Here is a 21,661-nt window from a genome sequence, read left to right as displayed (position 1 = left end):
GTTTGGATGAAAATAAACAGTCCTTTTTTTTTTTTTGTATCCATAAGGGAAGATAATTTTAAATGCCAGAGGTAGGGGAGATAAACAGGATACCACAACTTACCTTGGAGAAAACGATTAACTAAGATTAAGAAGGAACATGCACACTTTTAGCAGAGAATTTCTGTCATTCCACAGGAATGGGTAAACTCAGGACTACTTACTACAACTGCAATATGTCTACAAGCCTTTTGGCTACTTTTTCTATCTGCCTTTTTTTTTTTTTGGGGGTGGGGGGGGGGTGGGGTGGGGTGGGGTACACAATTTGTCTTCTGGTGGAAAAAACTCACCTCCCATTGGGTGGAGGCTGCTCAATGTGTTCAGGTTTCCAGATGAGGCAGCTGCTGTCTGCTGAAGGAGCTGCAAATAAAGCTAGACATTACACCAAAAAACAAAACAAGAGTGAGAGTGAGGGCTGGCTCCGCTTCTGGGAGAAACTGCATCACACCACAGCCAGAGCGCCGTCACAAAGGGAATTCCCCCTGCCCATGCACCAAATCACAGCAAAGCGTAAAAAGAATTCCTCTTCAAAAATACAGCCAGAGCACCACCAGAGTGAAAATCAATGTTGCCCATGCACCGCATTGCAGCCAAAGCAACACCACAATGCTTTTCCCACTCAGGACAGTCAGTATACTAGCCTAAGTGAAGTTTGTATCTAATGCACCAAGACAAAAACAGAATCAGTAATGAGAGAGAACACCTATTCAAAGCACCTCAGGCAGGACTGCTACCCATAATTCTACCCCAAGCCAGACTTTACAGCTGACATTGCCAGTACAGGACAAATGGCAAATGCCATACCAAAAATCAAAAAGCCACTGTGAGAGGTGATCTCCTCCACATTTCTTAAGCACAGCAGCCATGAGAGAAATCCCAAGCCCCTGCTAGGAAGCTATTTAGAGAGATTTCCTACTGCTCTTTTCTCCCTTAACCACATGTTGTTAAAAAAAAAAAATAAAAAAAAATTCAATCTACCAAACTTAAAGCAGAAGTAAAAGAATGAACGTCCCCACTTCGGTAGTACACTATACCAAGAATGAGATGAAGTTTTCCTTTTCTATTCCCCAAATTGCATGAAAACAGTTCTCATAGCTATGTGGTAATCCACATGAGCCAGAGCACACCAGTTTATGAAAGTTCACCCTCTAGGGACCCAGCAAAACCAAATGAAACTAGTGACAAACTGTAGACTACCTTCTTGAGTCATTTTTGATAGAGAAGAGTAGTTTCTGTCTATATTCTGGTGTGTTTTTATTTTTGTTGTTGTTTTGTTTAGTGTACACTGTGAGCTGCTTCCACCTGCCCACCTTTTCTATTTGCTCATCACCAAGTACTAGCCTATGTCTCACTGGAAGGGGGTGAAAGAAATGCTGGCTAAGGAACAATGGAACAGGAATTCTTCTGCCATTCTGCAGAAGACAAATAAATGTTTCATCGCTTAGCGCTAGGGAGACTGGGGCAGAAATCCTCACTTAAATGCATCCTGACTAGCTGTTAGCACATAACAATTTCCTGTAATTCAGCCTCCTCATCCACAAAACGGGGATTACAAGCCCTACTTCTATTTATCAGGAGCCTTCTAAACATGAATACATTGAGCATTAAAAAACAATCAGACACTGCAATCCCTGAAGAGATGAAAAGAACTCAGATGAGAAACTCACTGCTAAGTATTGGGGTCCAAGTGTGTTGAGACCAGCCAGGTTTCCCCATACCGAGGCAGCACTGATCTGTTGCATTTGTTGCTGGAGTTGCTGAGCAATTCGTTTTTGCTCTTTGTCCTTTTGTGTGTCTGCAAATTTTACCACAATGGGAGAAGAGCAACCCTGCAAATAGCAATTCAAACAATTACACACTTGCTATCCCCCAGTTATCAGAAACTACTGCATTAAGACCCAGTCATTAGAAGCATTTCTGACACCCTCCCCATACATATATATAATCAAACAATGCGTTTTATTAAAGGTTCAAAATCTCATTTGATTTTCATTCCATTTTATATTTTGGTATTTTCTCTGCAGGTGAGGTTTCTATCTTGAGCTCTAGGAGGAGAGCAAACAATGTCCTCTCCCTGCTCTCTAGTCCCCCAGACTCCACAGTAACTATTTTCTCCTGACATTCCCTAACTTGCTTTACCTCCATGGTTTGTGCTTGGTGCATTGCTTTGATTGCTGTTTGTGCCATGGCTCTTGTTGTAAAAGTCACAAATGCACAACCTGGGGAAAGAACGCAGAAGGAAACAAGTCACTCACTTTATCAGCAATTACCGGGATGAATAAAGCAATGAATATACCTTTAAAAAAAACAAATCACTGAAATAGCTGAAACGCCACCTTGAGCTACAAAAGGTAGCATCACCTTTTGGAGAATCTTGAACTGTCAGAAAAATTTCTGCTTACCTCGGCTCAGGCCATCGGGGCCCCGTAATATCCTGCATTCTTCAATCTGCCCAAAGGGGGAGAACATCACTCGGATATCGTTTTCATTGCACTTCTTGGATATCATTCCAATAAACAACTTCCTATCTTCTACTGCTAAGAAATCAAAGGATGAGAGTATTACCAACAAAAACATACTTACTACATCTTACTTTGTCAAACATTCTCCATCAACCGTAGAATTACTTTCCTTCTATTTTGGGGTAGATGCTTGTTAAAAAACAACTCCTAGTAATGCAATTTCTTTGTTTTACGAAGATGTATATATGACACCTCAATGAATCTGAAGGATGCCTGTTTTATAATGTTTTTATATTTTACTGTCTGTTTCTCCCTTGCAAGCCCGTGAGCTACAAGAATGTTAAAAAAAACCCCCCCTGGCTTCAGTTAGGGTATAGTTAATTTTCCTTCTAGTAGCTGGTAGGGTGCTGTGTTTTGGATTAGGATGAGAAGAGTGCTGGTAACACGCTGATGTTTTAATTGCTGCAGAGCAGTGCTTACACCAAGCCAAGGACATCTCAGCTTCTCACTCTGTCCTGCCAGCAGGCAGGCCGGGGGAGCAGCAGGAGCGGGGAGGGGACAGACCCAGGACAGCTGACCCAAAGTGGCCAAAGGGGTATTCCATCCCATCTAGGGTCATGCTGAACAATAGATAGGGGTGGCTAGCTGGGGTGGGGGGGCCGGCTGCTCAGGGTTAGGTTGGGCATCGGTCAGCAGGTGATGAGCAATTGCATTGTGCATCACCTGTTTGTACACATTATTAGTAGTAGTACTGTTATCATCATTATTGTTATTATTATTTTCCTGTCTTAACAAATTGTCTTTATCTCAACTCACAGGCTTCACTTTCCCATTTCTCTCCCCCATCCCAGAGAGGGAGGAGGGAGGGTGAGTGAACAGCTGTGTGGTGTTCAACTGCTGGCCGGTTAAACCACAACAAAAACAAAAACAAAAAATGCATCAGATTCAGCAGCACTTCCCATATCTCCTACATTTAGTTCCTGGTTAGCAAGAGAAGAGTTGTGTCTATTTTACTGGACTATTTTCATCCTCTCATCTGTCCATTCTATCTTTAGATGGCCAACATACCTCACCAGTGTCTAAACAGGCAAGTTAGTCACAAAAGGATTCTCTCTAGCTCATTAGATTGGTGTGATAGGGGGCCAATCACCTAAATTTACTTCTGCCTATTTCCTCATGCTCCTGTCTCAACAGCAGAAGCAACACCTGTTGTTTAATTCTGTTTCACAGTCATCCATTCTGATCTGTACCAAAGGCAAGAAAATGACACATCCAAACTGATCCATCTGCTATTGTATCTTTCCTCTAAATGCTGACACTACCAGATATATTAGTGTTGAAGAAAAACTCCTAGTTTGTGGACTATTTTAAAATAAATGGTGCAGAAACAGACATTTCTCTTAATTTGCCAGTTGGTGGTTACTAATATCAGAACTTTAAACCTCTCATTTTATTTATCTGAGGATGCTAATTACCTCAGAAATACTCACTTTTAAGTGACGAAGCAAATTAATCAGAATGCCACTTGGACATTTAAAACAGTTTGCAAATAAAACATTCAACACAATATAACATGACGAAGGCATGAAGCACAATTTGAAGCTTCAGGACAGAAAGTTTTCTCCTATTTAGTGCCATGGTGAGGGGAAATCAATTTCTTTGCTGACTCCTTGGAGCGGACAAGGAAAACTCCAAACCTTTCCAGCTGACAAGTTTTAACGGACTAGTAAATCTTGATGTTGCACCCAGTTCACTGTCAAGCTCTTGGAGCATAAAACTGCCTTTAAATCCTTTTTGTAGTCCATTTTAGTTCAAGAGTTCCAGAATTTATTTTAATGTCAAGTTAAAATACTTTAACTGATGCTTTCCTATTTATATACTCACCTTAACCCTGTACTAAAATTCATGTTATAGCCTCAGAGCTGTCACCTTAAAATTTCATTAAATACACCTTCCATTTCCCATTATTCTTCCAAGAAACATACACACCTGTGTGTGTGTGTGCATATATACGTATTTGAGTGTGTACATAAACTCATCATTGAAATGCACAGATAAATCATTTAAGCAATGTTAGGTGTTTAACATCTTAATCTGAAATAGCCCATGTGTAGAAGTATACTCACAGTATTTTCTCTGATGGTCTGTTTTTGAATTCTCACTCTTCCTTGTATACTACAAGGTAAAGTTTTGGACTCCCACCCTAACCACAACAGGCTTTCAGATTGGTCAAACACCTGAAAAGCATTTCTGGATTTCAAACACCTTAGTACAAACAAGAACTCACTGGATGTTTCCCCAACTGACACCATGGTTTTCCCCGGAAGCAGCAACAGTGGAAGATACTTAGTCATGAAAATTTAGAGAACTCACTTACAATACCTACTGTACTGAAAACATGCCTTTTTTTTTTTTTTTTTTTTTATAATTAGGTCTCCAGTTCAATATGACTCGATCAGAAGCTGTTCAACAGAAGCTGAAATTTCTGTATTAGCATGAATAGCGCCACAAGTCTCAGACTTTAGCACAGCTTACCATTATTCTTTTCACTGTCAGCTGGTTTCATCTGGATAGGATGGTGCATCTGAAATGCAAAAATATTATTTAATCCCAGATGTGTTCACTTTATGCTACATGAAATATATTTCCAGAAGAATAGTGGAAGAAAGAGATGGTAGCCTGAATTGTCTCTACAGAAAGGTGTAAGTAACAATACATACGTTTCTGGAAGAAAGAAAAGCTTTTCGAATGATACACCATCATTCCTCCTGAGAAAGTACTTTTATAGAAGCCATGCCCACACACTTCACTACCATATTATTCCTCAAAACACTCCAAATTTCCTTTAAGATCTGTTATTGTACAAATATATTAAAAATAGCAAGACTGTGAGATCTCTTAAACATGACTTGAGGGCAAAATAATGTATGTTTTACATCTGTGCTGCCAGAGCAGAAAAGAAAGACAAGATAGAGCTGAGAAGAAAGAATGCCTCTTCACTTACCCCTGGGAGAATCTTCATGTTGTGAAGAGCATTCTGTGCTTCTAGTGCAGCTTTACGGGTATAAAACGTAACAAAACAGCACCCTGCAATTGAAACAAAATGCTAGCTAAGGAAGAACACTAGGAATCCTGATGTGTTGTACAGAAATTAGAAATCCCCCACTTTCACCTTTCCAATGCAAAATACATGACAAATAGAAGTTAGGCATTGAAATAGGTAGGTGTTACTGATTTTAACTTGAAAAAGATTCATGTGTGTAATAAAACAGGATACCATCAACAGGATATATTCAATACCATAACATATCATTAAAACAAGCATTTAAATGTATCTGGCAAACAAATCTTGGCTACTTCCACTGTTAAACTCAATTATTTGGTAGTATCCAGATCTTAGATCTGGTTTTACAGGAAATACATTATTGCATATTACTGAACTGCATACCCAGGTTACAGCATTTAGTTGGGATTTGAGGTACTAAGCATTTGATATATACAAGAAAATAAATAAAAACTTTTTATTTTGTATTTTATCTGAAACTGTGACACTTCCAGCAAGATTTTGGCCATATCATAACATCATAGCAATGCTCTGGAGCAACACAATATTTATTAGGTGTTCTGCTCTGTATTTATAATCCAGACAGCAAACAGTTAAGATTAGAACTGTGTAAAAGCAGCTGAGACCCCAAGTCTAACATGAGAAAGACAGTTCTCACCTTTGCTTTGAGGAGGGTTTTGGCTCCTGTCCCGCAAGACATTGATTTCATAGACAGCACCATACTGTTCAAAAAGTTCTCTTAGATCTTTCTCACACCAGCTCCGTGGGACCTGACCCACAAACATCTTGATAGCATCTAGATCAGGTTGGTCTGGGTGATCCAGTGTGCCATTCATTTTCTTTGAGCTATGAAAAATAACAAGGAATTTCTGTTATATTACTCACTACGGATTCTACATGTCATTGCAGCTAGAAGCAGCGTGCTTATAGTGAGGTTAAAATATATTTCAACACGTATATAAACATGTATGATTAAAACAAAGAGACTCCTGCACATCTGCAATCCTGCATGGCAAGAGAATATTCATGAATATTATTCACATTCATTGGCAAGTCATATACTTGGAAACCAATTACTCTGCACAGTTGTTTAAAACTTCTCCTAATGTATGCTCTTACAATGTAGACATCTGGAATTCAGGAAATGTTTGATGAGATGACTGAAAAATATCACTAGTTCAATCCTATAAAATTGTACAGGAGAAACTGGAAGTGGAAGGAACCTAAACTAATAACTAGCATAAATGAGGGTAACTTTTTTGTATGTTTAAAGATGACTCTGTGGAATTATATCCTGGGGTGAAAAAACATCTTAAAAGATAAAAATAGGTACAATTGAATCAATGAGAAGTCTTGTTAAAGATTTACAATGATATAGTGCTTTGTGAAAATAGGCAGCTTTCAACAATATCTGGAAAAAAAACAGGCTCAGGTTGCAGATGAACAGGTTGGGCCTGGATAATCTTAGTCTCAGACTAAATCAAGCTGAGTAACAGTAGGGTGCTAACACAGAAAGAGAATCATTACTTAGATTACAACAACACACAAGTTTTGATTATGGGGTTCTTCAAAAGGTTTCAAGGCACTACGTGGAGCTGCATGTGAGGCACTACATGGAGCTGTATGAACTGTTTAAAGCCTGTCAATAAAACTGTTATACTTCACACAGCTACCTGAAAGCCATACGCTGCTTTCTGTATTGACTCCTCACTGTTTGCTGAATACAATGTGAGGTCTTGTTTTTGGCAGTCACAGGCTGGTATACCACAGGACCTATCTTTGTGGAAGGCTGTAATGACATCCTATTGCAGCTGTAGTGATTAGTATGCTAAAACTGCTGGCCAACCCCTACATAGTCTAGAAAGAACATGGGGACCAGAACAGTAACCACGCAATGATTCCCCCCAGCCAGGTCCCCAAGCTCATTGTTGAAGGATACAGTGGCCTTCTTCCAGAGTAGTCAGCTCTCTTTATCTTTGTTTTTTTCTTTTTTAAAGATTTTTTTCAATGGCTTATTACATTACAGGCAATGACAGGAACACTGTTTACTATAGGCACATTTATCCCTCAACATAATTGTTTTAGAAAAATTTCAAGACCAGGCAACGTTTAGTTATTTTTTCTCCCCTCTCAATATGCTGCTGTACAGAGTACGATAAAGAATCGATGCCAAAGTTTTATAACTGTATGAACTGACCTCAGAAACCACACAGCTTCTTACTAGAAGGAAAGCGAATTATCCTCATAAATCCTTTCACTACTCAACCTTTCCACTCCAAAAGAGTCAGCATCTCTTCAAATATCCAACATAAAGAATACCTTTTACAAAGAGGTAAACTGCATGTTTTTTCATTCTAAATGAGAACGACTGGAAGTCACTTAACCTTTTCCAGTAATAATTTTCAGCCCTGCTTTCTCTCCCATGGACAGTTTCAGGAGCACTGCCAGTCCCCTGTTAAGTGAGCAATTTTTAACATGACCTCAACAGGATTTCAAGGAATCCTTCATTCCTAATTAGAAGGTTTAGTCTGGAATCATTAACAGGAAAGAACTGCAGTTGTTCTCCCAACAATTCATTTTAATAACTGATTTTAGAACATCAGCACCCGTAGCATACAGCATACACGTAAACAGTACAATCAAATAGCTTTATTCCTCCTTACCCCCAGCCCCAAAATTAATCATTTTTTTCCTCCGTCCAGAATCCAGTATCAACTCCCAATGCCTGCTACGCTTTCCTCAAGAAAACCAGTTGCAGACTCCCCTATCCCTCTTCCCCCCCACGGAAACGGGAATCCATTAGGCAGCATTGGCTTCAGAGAAAGCAACTCCAACTCTCACTTCAGTTATAAAATTAGACATGAAGGTAGACTACTTACACAGGGCTAGCATTCAAGGAGCAATGGTCCACCATCATCTCCGGGAGGAAATCCAACTTGAACGCAGCCATCACCTCAGTCTGTCCCAAACTACTAGCACTAACTCGGTGTATTGCCTAACCCCTAAACAACGCACTTCCAAAAGTCCTGCAGGTCTTAACACTCAGCCACACAAAAAAACACTCAAACCACAGAAACAGAAGCTCAGGGAGACCAGCAATAGACACCACAGAAACAGGCTGGACTGGGAAAGGGACATGGAATCCCAGATTAAAAAGGGGATGTGACCATGTGAAGGGAGGCTCAGCTCAATACACAATGAAAATGCTGATGCACTGGGCTTGTTTTGTGCAATTTTCCCTGGCGAAGCAGTACTGAGTGCACTGTCAGATAAACAGAGTGTCAGATCCATGAAGATAGCAATGGGTAACAGAGCAGAAAGAATACAAACTCCAGTCTTTCCATCCCCAACTAACTCCTTGCCTCCCAAAATGGCAGCCCAAGGCCTTGAGATCCAGGCAGTTCCCATCTCAGCAGCATTAAGGTGGACAATTCATTGTGTGTAGTCAAAAGGTTCCTTCCCCACAAACATTTTCAATGTCTGATTAATGATCTCACTCTTTCCACCTTGTGCCATTTTTGACACTCTTAAATTCTAGGCAAATGCCAACTGTTTCTCTGAACCTGCCAAAAAAAAAAAATAATCAAAGCTAAGGTCTGTTATCTCAAAAAATCCCCAACTCCCACAGAGCTTCAACAGCTCCTCTTTAGAGGATGAAAACATCCTTTGTTTTGGAAACAACACTTTGCCCATCATGGTTCTGTAAATCCAGAAACACACAGACAAAGAAAGGGAAAAATACACGACTAGTGGTAATACCATTCGTGTTTTTATACTGTTCCTGGCAGAGATTTGTTGAAAACTGTTGTACAAACTTTGGAAACACTGATCGTAACAACTTAGCTTCTTCATCACTAAAACAGGAATAACATGTTCATCGAGGAACTGCGAGGTGTAATAATTACACGCATAATACAGGCCTATTGTTAAGCCTCCAGTACTCAAACTAATGGGGAGATAATCTTGTTAATACCACATTGTGAGATGCAGAAATATTTGATTGCAGAGTGTGCTACAGAGCCAGCTGGGTGTGTCCGAGCACTCCAAGTGGTATGATTAGCTCAAGTCCAACATGAATCCAGATAAGCCTTATGCATACAGCCAATACAACCCCATAATAAACTCTTAGAGCATCATTAAGGAACGCGTACTGGGTCAACCGTGATCGCTTTTCTTGTCTGTCAATGACTGCAACACGTACCTGCAGTTATTTAGACTGGCCAGTATACCAGCTTTCTTTATGCTTGCACAAATACAGCATGTCTATTATTTTTTAGATAAATAACCCTTTCCAACTTCTGAAAAAAAAGAACATTTCCCATCTTCTGCCTACAGCGAGCTGGGCCTTGTAATAGAGAGACATATGTTACTGCGAAATAAGAGAGGGCTTGAATTTATCACACATCAGATGTTCGGCACTAACTACTTCATGCATGCTCTTACTATGTGGTAAATGCAAGGAGGCTTATCCCTAAACGAGAAGGTGTAAGCTACCTGCTAAGCACCACTGGCATAAGCACTCAAGTCGGCACTGTGGAACACAGGTCAATTTACTAGCTTGCAGTAAATTGGTAGTATCTACCTTCAGACACATCTCACGGGCTTGTCCTACTTGAAAAATGCCATTCTGAATAAAATGCATCATATTCAAACATTGAATTCAGCCCGAGGCCTACTTTATGGATTTTTCTAAAATGAACCCACAAAGAGAAACACTTCAGATTTATATGGTTTCAAAGCAGCACATAATATACTGGGGTTCTTTCCATTGTTTATACGATTCTAGAGCTTAGCACCGTGAATTCTGGTCTTACCAAAGACAGAAACAGAACACCTCTCATCCTTAGTTTTAAGCAGCCAGTAAAACACTCCAGCAGCCATAGTCATTGTAGGTTTGATGAAAAATGATGCTGGTATGAGATACTCTAGAAAATGGGTTTCAAAACCGTTACTGGATTGATTAGCTTAAAGCACTACGTCATTCTGATTTGCTTTTACCCCCACATCTCTCTGCTCCCCAGAACAGAAAGCGTATTTGTTTGTTCCATTAAAACAAAAATGCAACAAGATACAGGCAAAAAAATTCCCACATCCTTCACTGTCACACTGTTACATTCCATGTCAAATTCAGTTTTCTGGCTTTGCTCATTAAAACATTAGTTTTGTACAATTATCCTGCCACATATTAATTTCTAATTCTCATTATACTTACTCTTTTCTCCTCTGATATGCTCACTTCATGTAATGAAAAACTGCCAAAAATATTTCACATGCTGTTATGTACAATTTGAGGGAAAGAAAAAAAATAATACTAGAATGGTGGATAAATATCTGAATGTACGTTAGCCACGACTCCATGCTTCACGGTGCCATCATTCCACAGTAATGACGGCAGTTTCAGTGACAAAACATTAGTATAGAGAATGGTTTTGTTTTAACATTACTTAGCTGAAGGAATCAAGTTGATGAGAGTAAAACACTTCCGGACTTTTCTTATAAAAATATCAGAAAGAGTGGAAAAAGATGGTATTTCACTACTGCATAGAAGCTGGAAGAATAAAGCAAAGAGGTTATTTCTTTGGAATTATAAAAACACAAAAGCCATCCTAGCCATTGCTCACAAAGAAAGAAAAATTAGACAGCTAAACACACTTATTTTTTGCTCAGATGTCAAATTCCTGCTGGCTTCCAGACCCATTCTTTGACTGTTTCTATTCAAAGGATAATAGAAACAATGTCTGACATTCCAAGCTCTATGTACTGTAGCTACAAATTTAAACGTGGTGCTAACCTGACAATATGAGCATTAAAAACTTCTGCATACTACAGATTAAATCTCACTTAAAAATATATATATATATATATATATATATATTTCTGAAGCCCTCGGCTATGTTGCAGAATATATTACCATATGAACTCCTCAGATTGTAAGGCATAAATGTTGAAAGTTTTGCTTTTATTTTTATGCTTGAAGAATTACATCCCATCTTCGGGCACAAAACTTGAAAATAAAACCCAAAAACCAAGCGCAGTATTTTCTTTCACTATGAAAGCCTCATTCATTGCAACGAGCAATTAACTGAAAGCTAAAGATAAAACCATCTTTTATTTTATACAATCTGAACCTCAGACAACATACACAGCTCTGAAGCTGAGGGACTACTGGGATGGTGAGAGCAAACTATGGGAAAGGATGCAGGCTATGGGGAAATCAGACACTGTGAAGCTTTGAAGGAGACAGGTCCTAGAATAAACTTCCCCTTGTATTATCTGTGCATATCCAGATCCCTACAGTGCTGCTGAATTGCAGTTTTGTTTTTTCAGCAGATAACCCCTAGGTTACACACATCAAAATACAGTAACTACCTGTCAGTATTTTATTGTTTCTTTGTTGATCGTGTAAGCATGTCGACAGAATGTTTTCAGCGTATGTGGAACCCAAAATGTCTTCCCATATCTCTCAATAGGTACAAAAAGCCCCCTACCTACTAGCCAAAGACGGAGTTGCTTTCTCTGACAATCTCTATGCCAGTTACTCATTGTGAGCACACAAATCCGATATGTTGAGAACATTAAATTTACCATCAAAATAAATAAAGTTTCGGGTTGCTTACAACTCAGATTAATTTAACTGAAAGCCATTTTCATGTATAGGTGATTTTCATAGAAATTCCTAGATAGAGAAAATGATAGGAGGGGAAGACAACTGCTTTTATCTCTGAAATACCAGTTTCACGCTGCTTGCTCTTATGCATATAGCAGAGAGCATTTAAATCATCTATACTCTCTAGAGGTAGCACAATTTAAGTAAAATCCATTCTAAAAATAGCTTGTAACATAAGGGTTTGTTTGTATTTTTCTTCAAAATATTTCTGGGGACCACACTATTTGAGGTAAATCAAGATGTTCTTAATCTACTCCTCTGGCTTTTGAATGAAATCCTGTTTACCTTTAACTTCTACTCCAATTAGTTCTATGAAAGATCAAAACAAATTCTGAACTTCTGTCTGACTGAACAACCTGCACGACTCCCAGCTCTGCCAGAAGATGAAGCAGCAAGTCACCTATTCCTCTAGCTTATAGAAAGCCCGTTTTCTCTATGTAAGCACTCCTAGAAAGAGAAAATATAAGATGGCACCTAAGCTTACTATCAAATAGGAGTGTAAAGACAGATTATTCAAAATGAGTTATACAAAACCTACCTTCTAAATTGAGAATGAGGTTATCTTTCTGGAAAAGAACGTAAAGCATTGCACTAACACCTGAATGAATTTGTTATACTAATGAAGCCCAAACGGTGGAGTTTATAAAAAGACAAAAAACACACACATATACATTGTCTTTTAAATTGGCTACAGGACTCCTTAAATACATATTATTCTTTTGAAATCTTTCTGTTCTTCCTACCTTCTTACTGCAGTGCAACATTGGCTTGAAACAAAATTCCTGCCACTCATTTCACTAAGCAGAAGAGACTTGCAAAGGCAAGTCGGAAACCTGGAAGAAAGAAAACTTCTTACTCAGTTCATAGATAAAATATTTAGGAGCAGTGAGTTTTGTAATCCTGGAAAAATATTGATGGGGTTTGAGCACCACTGGTTGTTTACAGGGATATATTTTTCCACTTCTATCTAGTGCACATATATATATATAATTCCCACTTAAAAAAAAAAAGAAAAACATAAACAAAACAAAACAAAAAAAAGATAAACAATAGGTTATATGGATCAAAATACTGGATATACAAACCTACCACCTTCTAGCTAACATTAGTAAGGAACAACTAAGTAATCTTACCTTTAAACACAGACTAATCAGTCATTTGTAAGATTTTAGACCTGTTTGTCAAATGCACACAGTACTACACATTATGAGAACCAAAACACAAATCTAGACTGCACTCTACTAGTCCAGTGTGGCACTTCTCAAGTTCAACAGACACAACTTTTTACCTTTCTAAATCAACATATCCAGTACAAACTCTTCATGTGAAAACAGAGAAGACTTTGTGTAGATTAAAAACACAGTTGCCTTTCTGTGGCAACCATGAACACAAATCTGATGTGTCAAAGCAGCATATAAAGCCCAATACCTGTTTAAGTTGGTTGTGCAAAGGGGTTCTAAACTAAGCTGGTCAGAAAAGACCTACCACTTGATGCTTTTTCAGAGTACCATCGGGGATTACAAACTGTGATAGAAAAGAACACTGTTTTCCCATTTCTGTACAGACCTGATGCAAAAATTCTGTTTCCAGATGTTATACAGGGCAATCAGGATGCAGAGATGCTTTCCTGAGACACAAAGAAATGAGAATATTGTTTGCTAGACAATAAACCTAAGCATTCCTACAAACATGACAAGGCATTCCACAAGCAGAACTAAAAAAAGCTGTTCCTACAGATGTTATCTTACCTCCTTACAATAAACCCAATGAAACTCAACAGCCTTCAATGTCTTCAACAGCCAACAGCAGGACTAGTTCAGAGCTACAAGCACAATGCCAGACAAAGGAAAGGAGCTGACTGTTTTGTTTTGACTTTCTCAAAGCACTGTCACATTCACTTAATGCTTAGGAACTCAATGCCTTGAGATGTTTACTGCTCTGCTTTTTTTTTTTTTTAAATGAAAAGTGAATTCCAAATTTTTCAGGAAAGATTAAGGCTTGTGCATTGTTTTCTTTAAAAACAAGCTAATAAAAACCCAACTAATCCAACTTCTTTCCATTAATCAAAATACTTCTGGACTGGAGCACAGACTGCACAGGCTGTACACCTACATCCAGTCCCTCCTGGTTGCTCCCTGTGATGCACGCATTAGTATGCGGGCTCCTCAAAAGGCACCAGCAAAGTAGTCTCGAACACTGAGGCTTCAGACAGGTCAGTGACTTTAAGCCATTGTTTTGCTGGAAGTACAAACAGGAATCAAATAATGCTCTGACAGAATTTAATGACCATAATGTAAAAGTAAAAACAAATAGGGAAAATGTGTATATACAATATTACCCCATGCCAACATGAAGCCAAGCAGTTCTCCGTTGACTGCCACACACTCATTTGACTGACAAGTCTAGATGTCATCCTTCTGGCTTTTATTTGAAACAAGCACTAATGTGAACACGTGTATCAGCTCAAATAGGTTACATGTGGCCTATTTTTGCAAGTGGATAATGTCTCTAAGCTAACCAACTTTTCAAATGACATGTAAGAAAGCAAAATCTTAATGGCTGATAAATCAGTATTCCTCCTCTCAGAGGACGAAAGGAGATGTTTTTTCAGGCAAAGGGTAGTAGATTTTTTAAACTCCTTGCTGGCAGGATACTGCAGATACAATAAACTTACATGAGTGCAAGGACAGACTGGACTAGTAGCTGGAAGCTACCAGACAAACCCACAACAGGTGAGGTTCTTGTAAACTGAAAACAGAGGTTGAGAGATTGCTGGGTCAGTCTTGTGGTGACAAGGTGAAAACAAACAGTACAGATTATTACTCTCTACAAATGTGGAAGGCAGGAAGTCTGGAACATGTCAAAGATCCTATGAATGTGTATTGGGAGAAGGGAAGGGCAAAAAGTACTACAGGAAAAAAAAAAAAAAAAAAAACAGAAAAAGAAAAAGAAAAGTTGTGCTGTTAAAACTACTCAAAAGCTGAACTATACATATACTATGTAAATGCTAATTAAAAATGCTAACTTATTACCGGCAATGTATTCAAATGTTTTCATAAGCAACAAAAATAAATAACAAATCACACCTCTGGCCTTCAGAAATTCTACAGCACAGACCGTGATCAACATATATGCATTTCCCTTTCTTTTACAATGCCTTGCAATTGCTTTCAGTATGTTAGCATGTAACTGCCAAATAAACTCAATCTGTGGTATATTCAATACCTGGCTTACTCCTGAGGAGGACTACACCAAATGGGAGATGACAGCTCTGCAACATGAGCACTTATCTACCAGGAAGCAGGTTACACCATTTGTTCAAATCCGAGAAGCCAAAAAAAACCTGCAACAACGTACAGCTCTGGGAATAACTGCTAGTAACAGGAACTCAGAAACAGCTGAATTATCAGCCTTAATTCCTTCTTATTGCAGATAAATGAAGTTCAAAGTCTGCACGACTGTGGCTCCCAAACTTCTGCAATTTTCCCTTCATTGTCTTCATCTGCTTGCCTGAATGGGGAAACATGAGCATGCTGTGAATATACTAGTGGGGTTGTGGGTATCAGACTTCAGCAGTGTGAGTGGCCCACAGCTCTGCAGACAATGCCCTGCTTCTCTAGGGCAGAACAGCTGCACAACACTACCCTCTTACTTTCTTAGGACACAGCCATCAGCTAACACAGCAGCATGAGGCTGCTAACCTAGTGCTTGACCTGCTGCAGCTGTGTCTGCTACTTCAGTGATGACACTAGAAATCCTTGCAGAGGCATTACAAAAATGAAGAAACAAGTGAACTGGACAGGAAACTGCCTCCTGACAATGCCTTGGGCTTGTCTAGCACCTACCTCCAATCATGGAATTTCTTATCTTAGAGCAATGAAGAATAAACAGAGCCTCCAAAGCTCTCTGGTTTGAGGTTGCTCAAAAATAAATAAAAAAAGACAAATCACAGCTATTATTTTCAGAATCCTTACCCCCCCTTTTTTTTTTTTTTTTTTTTTTTTTTTTTAAAAAAAGGCAAACTCCAAAGGATTTTAACTATCACAGTAGCTCCACGTACAGTGACATACACAGTATATACTGGCATTTTTCCAACGGCAGCCAGTACCTGCCCACCCTGTTTTCAAGGAGAGTACCTATGCACCATCAGGTTAATATTCTACTAAAACAATACAGTGACATCAATAAAAAAAAATCTGTTAGGAAAAACTTCACATTAAAATATTTACTGATGAAGTCCATCTTTTCTTTGTTGCTTCACTGCTTCCTTCTAACACCTGCTCCCCAAAGATAAATAAAACATAGCTGTTAATTTTCGTAAAAATGTAACGGTCTCTTCCAGATAAGTTTTGTTTCCTAATTTTATCTGGCATATTTCCTCATTTTTCTTCAGACAGAAGGAATATAGAAGGAGACAAAAATCAGCTTTATCAGCTGTTTCTCGGTGGTAGCAGTAGTAGTGGATAAAAAAACATAAAAAAACAAAACAAAACAAAACAAAACACCACTAAAAAAAAAAAAAACACAGTAAAACTTACTGTGATGCAAAGTAGACAAAGACCTGGCTGAAGAGGAATTCTATGAAAGACACGAGGCATATATGCAGATGAACAAATTGCCAAAAGGCTAAATCATGAATTTGGAGCAATTAACACATGACAACCTAGTAGAGCAGCTGTACTTGTAGAACAGATAATGGCAAGCCTTAATGCAGGCTCCCCAGAATAATTAATTTTGTCAAACCAAAGACAAGGTAATCACTGTGTGTTTATCCCTGTTTGCAAGACACTTCACAATTAATAATTGATATGAAGAAGCAGCATTGATGTATGAATCCCAGGGCAACTGCTTTTGAAGCAGATGCTTGTAGGTTTCCTAGTCTCATTGCCAACTTGTTGTTTACAAAGCCATATAGCCATTAAAAAACTATAAAGGATTTAATCTTTTAAGCCTTGTTTTTTCATTTTTTTGTCAATAACTGTAAAATTTCAGGTACCGTTTAATCTCTATTGAAAGACACGCAAAAGACTACTTCAGTAATTTTTATTTATTTATTTATTTTTAAACACCAGCCAAAATTCCAGCAGACAGTTTGGGAAGCATTTTGAGTTTTTATCATTACAGTGCTAGAACATAACAATGCTTACGTGTTTTGGAAGAGACAAGCTACAGAGAAATACCTAAGAGATCTGAAAGACTTGTGGACACGCTGGCAACATAGAAAAAAACCTTGAGAAATTAGGAAGAGTAGCTTGGCCACAACAATAGTAAGAGGAAATAGAGGCTGCAATATAACACAGAGCAGGAGACAAGGCAGGAAATAAGAATACAAGAAGCAAGGACATGCATCTCTGCCCTGTGAAATTACAGAACTACTAAAAGGAAATGGAAACAGAACAAAACATTGCTGCTGCCTGAAGTGTTCTGTCCTTTTTTTATTTTTTTTCTTATGTTTATCAACTGAATTCTGACTTGCTCAAATTGGAAGTGCGGATGGTATACAACACCTGTACTTCAGCGCCCAGTCTTCCATAGAAAAGAATTTGAATACTAATGTCTGCAAGCTACCACGCGCTGAAAGCAGAAGAACCTTTCCCCTCTTTCTGTCTGTGATAACAGCCAGGAGTTCACCTTCACATATTTCAGCCTTTTGTCTAAGAAACAACCCTGCAAGCAATTCTGTTGAAGTATTTTATATGTGTAAGAAGTTGAAGGAGACCTAAACACAAGTATGACCTAGAAATCTGGTTTCAAAGAGCCCTGTAGTTTTGCTGTCTTTCACTATACAACGTGAATCTGCAGCTCTAGACTCAGTCAAGAAGATGCACCAAAAACAAACATTTTGTCACCTCTGCAATATTCGCAGAATTCTTTAAAAAGAATCAACTACACATTTTATGTTAGTTTCCTGCCACTAAAACACAGCCAGAAATTATTCTTCTGCTAAGGAGTTTGAAATCCACTGGGTCCTGGAAAGCTCTGACCAGTCTGCTTCTCTCCAAGCCAAACACACCGCAGAGCTACGAGGAGCAAGCCAACCAGCTACGTTTACACAGAGCATTGCCATGTAGTTGCATATGGGACCCAGGGGAGACTGCAGAACCGAATGTACAGCGCCAGGACAATACCACATCTGAAGACTGTTCTATCACCCCACACGAGAAATACTTTTAGCCGAGGTTTATTGCAAGTAGTACATCAAATGTTTGTGTAAAGAATTTAGAGGAAGCAAGAACTGGTGAGAGAGTGAGGTTTTTTGTTTGTTTTACTCCAGGAACATAACAAATAATCTTAACTGAAAGGAACAAACTTCATATTATTGAATAATTTACAGGCCTCTCCTTCCTGACTGTTTCTAGAATAGCAGCCAGTTCTGTTTAAAAAACTTCTACAAATATGATAGAGGCTTCCCCCCCCCCTTCCTTTTTAAATTTCAAGAGACCTTTCAGACTAAACAAAGCAACAAGTCTCAAGTTTCATTGTCCTTTGCAGCAATCAGAACAGCCATGCAAGCTGTTTTGACAAGTCCTTTAATCTTAAATTGTTTCTTCTAATAGCACCAGCTACAAAACAAGAACAGTTGACATTACACTACAGTTAAAAATATAAATATATATTTCTCTCCCGTTTTATTTTATCCAGATGAAAACTTTGGTTTGCACATTACCTGAAAAATTCACAGGCAGCTCAGACAGCTCCAGCAGAGTGTAACAAGCAGTTAAAATAGCAATCATTGCAATAATCATTTCTACTTAGAGCACTGGCTAGCCCCATGGCAAGGTATGACTTTCCCTGGTTTTTGGCACAGGGGTGCCAAACAATTAATTATTTTACCTTCAGGAAAACAAAAGCAGCATCCTAAAGGAGGGCCAGAGCAGCAGGAGGTACGACCATTCTCTCTTCTATTCACAGGGCATTTGAACACTGTTAAGGCAAATTTGTTTGCCTGGAAGAATATCAGCATAGTGCACGTAGATTTGACAAGTATAACAGAAGGTAGGAGTTCCTCACTCCTGAAACCAGCAGTGCTCACAAGGCCCTCTTAAAACAGCAATACTTGACAAGAAGAATAACTGTTTAGTTTGCTTTGGCAAAGTGTAGCATAAGAGTTTCCGAATACCAGGACCAATCCCAAGTCTCAGAGTAAACTCTCCATTTCAAAAACTTGTCTGCTTGGAGACAGCAGCTACCATAAAAGTGTGGAACAAAGGCAAGTGCTTTTTAAAAGGACAGCCGATTCCTCACCTCAAATCAAAGCTGACTCCTCCTCAGTTTAATTCTCTGAACCAGACTCTAATCAGAATTCCAACAGTTTTACCCTGACTCAATCTCTAGGCAGTTTTTTTATTCAATTCATCCTAAGAGGCATTTTATACTGGTATGTATAATAAGCAATGAGTATATATAATTTGGATTAATGTATTAATATAATTAATATGGATTTATATAACCTTAGATGTTAAAGAGAAGAGGATGTTGATCCTCTTTCATTTGGACACCTTTCTACATTCACATTAAGACAGATGAATTCAAGATTTTTCCTCATAAGGACGAAAAAATATGTATCTTACTGCAAACTGAGGTGTTCCAATTGGTGGCTTAGTTTCAGCAATCAAAATTGAGTAATTTGATATTTAAATAATTTGAAGATTGTGTTATTTACATAATCCAAACCATCAGATTCTGGAACTGTGTTTTGTAATTGGCAAAATTTCACAAGTCTGTAAAACTCAGTCTAATCACAGATTAGACTGTCAGAAAAGACAGAAATGCTTCAGAAAAAAAAAAACAAAAACAAAAACAAAAACAACAACAAAAAAAAAACCACAAATGCCAACATTCTCTTTTCTACTTTCTGTATGGACCTAATAAGGCAGCAAAGGAGCAGGAAGGGTAAACCACAGTGGGCTGGCCACTTAGGAAAGGAGTTTTGTTGTGCAACACCCACAATGCCTGGAGACCAATGCCCTCAAACTGGTACTTCCAAACAAAAGCCAGTTTTCTAAAGATCACTCAAAAATGAAGTATTCTTGGATACCAACTTCAGCTATTTCTACCCTAATGAATAACCTACAGAGAGGCTGGATATAATGCATTGTAAAAACAAATTATATGTTTTCTTTCTAATATAGGCATGACTAAAACCTTACCAGTGTATTTATGAAAATCACAGCAAATGGTCATGGATAGAAAACAAATCTCTCCTCAAGGCAATATCAAAATTCAATCCCCACTGAGTGCATTCTAACTTATGAACAAAGAGGTGCCTTTCCTTCTGGCACCTGTTTCTTCAACCATTGTGTCCCCACAGTTTGAAGAAATACAAAATACATTTTTTTTTTTCAAGTATGCATCCATCCATATTCAGAGGAAATCAACACATGATTATAGCCTCTTTTTTTCATATATTTGATACATTAAACTCTAAAAATGTATCTATTTTTAAACCTACTGAGGTTCATCTCTCTAATCCTGCTCTGGATGGGGAGCAATCACAGACTGCACAAGCACTCCTCCCCAGCTAGTTTTATTTTTCATGCAAGTCTGTTGTTACGGCTTCTCCTCCCACCCTGAGCATACTTTGAACCCCAGTAAAGGCTTCGAAAACTGATTTCCTTAAGACCTTACCAAATTGGATCTACATGGGCCAAGTATTTCCTCTGAATCCTTTGCCTAGAACACAAGCAGGGCCCAGAGGCTCCTTACTGGAGGTTTTGTCAGTCCCATACACTCTCTGTCTGCATCACTACACCTAAAGGAATAGCCAGACTAGCCAGCAGGACTGGCATCTTGTATGAGCTATCAAATTATGCATGATTTTCCACTGACCACACATCTTATTTTGTTCTGCTTTCTTCAGCAAGTGTCTGCCCCTGGCCATTTTTTCCACAGATACCCCTGGCTCTTTTTTCTGTCTTGACAGGACGAGCAAGTCAACATACCAAAGCCGGTAAGGGGACATTGCTCTCCACCCACACTTCTGAGTTCTTCGATAAGGACATAGCACAGAAGGAACACATCCTTCCTATCCACTCTTTTGCTTTTTGCAGTCACTAACCGCCTAATATCTACAGGTACATCAGTCAATGCCATTGTCTCCCCTTCTTGTAGAAACTTTAGATTTAAGAGTGTGGTAGGGAAAGGATCTACTGTTATTGTAACAGAAATAAGCATTCATTTTTCATCTCTTAAGGACCTTGGTAAAGCTATCAGCAACATTCTGTGTGAGAGTTGGAAAGTGACATGGCTAGTATATTAATTACTTATTAAAGAGCCTCCTTTCTCTGTTTGTACACTAAAGCACATCTGAAACATTTCTGCCATAGCAGAGGTAATTCTCAGAATAGCAACAATCACCCCAATTTGAGCATGATAGTGTTACTTAACATAGCAGTCACGAGTTGATTGTCCTAAAGCTGCACAGTTACA

The 21,661-nt window shown here is 38.6% G+C and overlaps 1 protein-coding gene across 17 annotated transcripts in view; it reads right to left on the bottom strand.

Moving 5' to 3' along the window:
* CELF1 (CUGBP Elav-like family member 1) overlaps window positions 1-21,661 on the bottom strand; it is a 58,729-nt gene that overhangs the window by 21,635 nt on the left and 15,433 nt on the right. For 5 of the 17 annotated variants that reach the window (XM_082762626.1, XM_082762622.1, XM_082762623.1 and 2 more), the window contains 7 exons: window positions 6,224-6,411; window positions 5,506-5,588; window positions 5,037-5,085; window positions 2,442-2,576; window positions 2,179-2,258; window positions 1,707-1,868; window positions 330-411 (listed from right to left, as the gene is read on the bottom strand). In XM_082762626.1, coding sequence (XP_082618752.1) covers window positions 330-411; window positions 1,707-1,868; window positions 2,179-2,258; window positions 2,442-2,576; window positions 5,037-5,085; window positions 5,506-5,588; window positions 6,224-6,401 — 769 coding nt within the window. In that variant the 5' untranslated portion in view covers window positions 6,402-6,411. Of the gene's footprint in view, window positions 1-329; window positions 412-1,706; window positions 1,869-2,178; window positions 2,259-2,441; window positions 2,577-5,036; window positions 5,086-5,505; window positions 5,589-6,223; window positions 6,412-12,975; window positions 13,060-19,066; window positions 19,104-21,661 lie in introns of those variants that run through there. The other 12 variants (XM_082762631.1, XM_082762632.1, XM_082762635.1 and 9 more) reach the window with 8 other exon arrangements.

The sequence above is a fragment of the Aythya marila genome (genome assembly GCF_965140915.1).
Source record: "Aythya marila genome assembly, chromosome: 5".
NCBI classification, from domain to species: domain Eukaryota; kingdom Metazoa; phylum Chordata; class Aves; order Anseriformes; family Anatidae; genus Aythya; species Aythya marila.
Note: the sequence above shows the minus strand (reverse complement) of the source record. Positions and strands in the feature narration are given on the sequence as shown.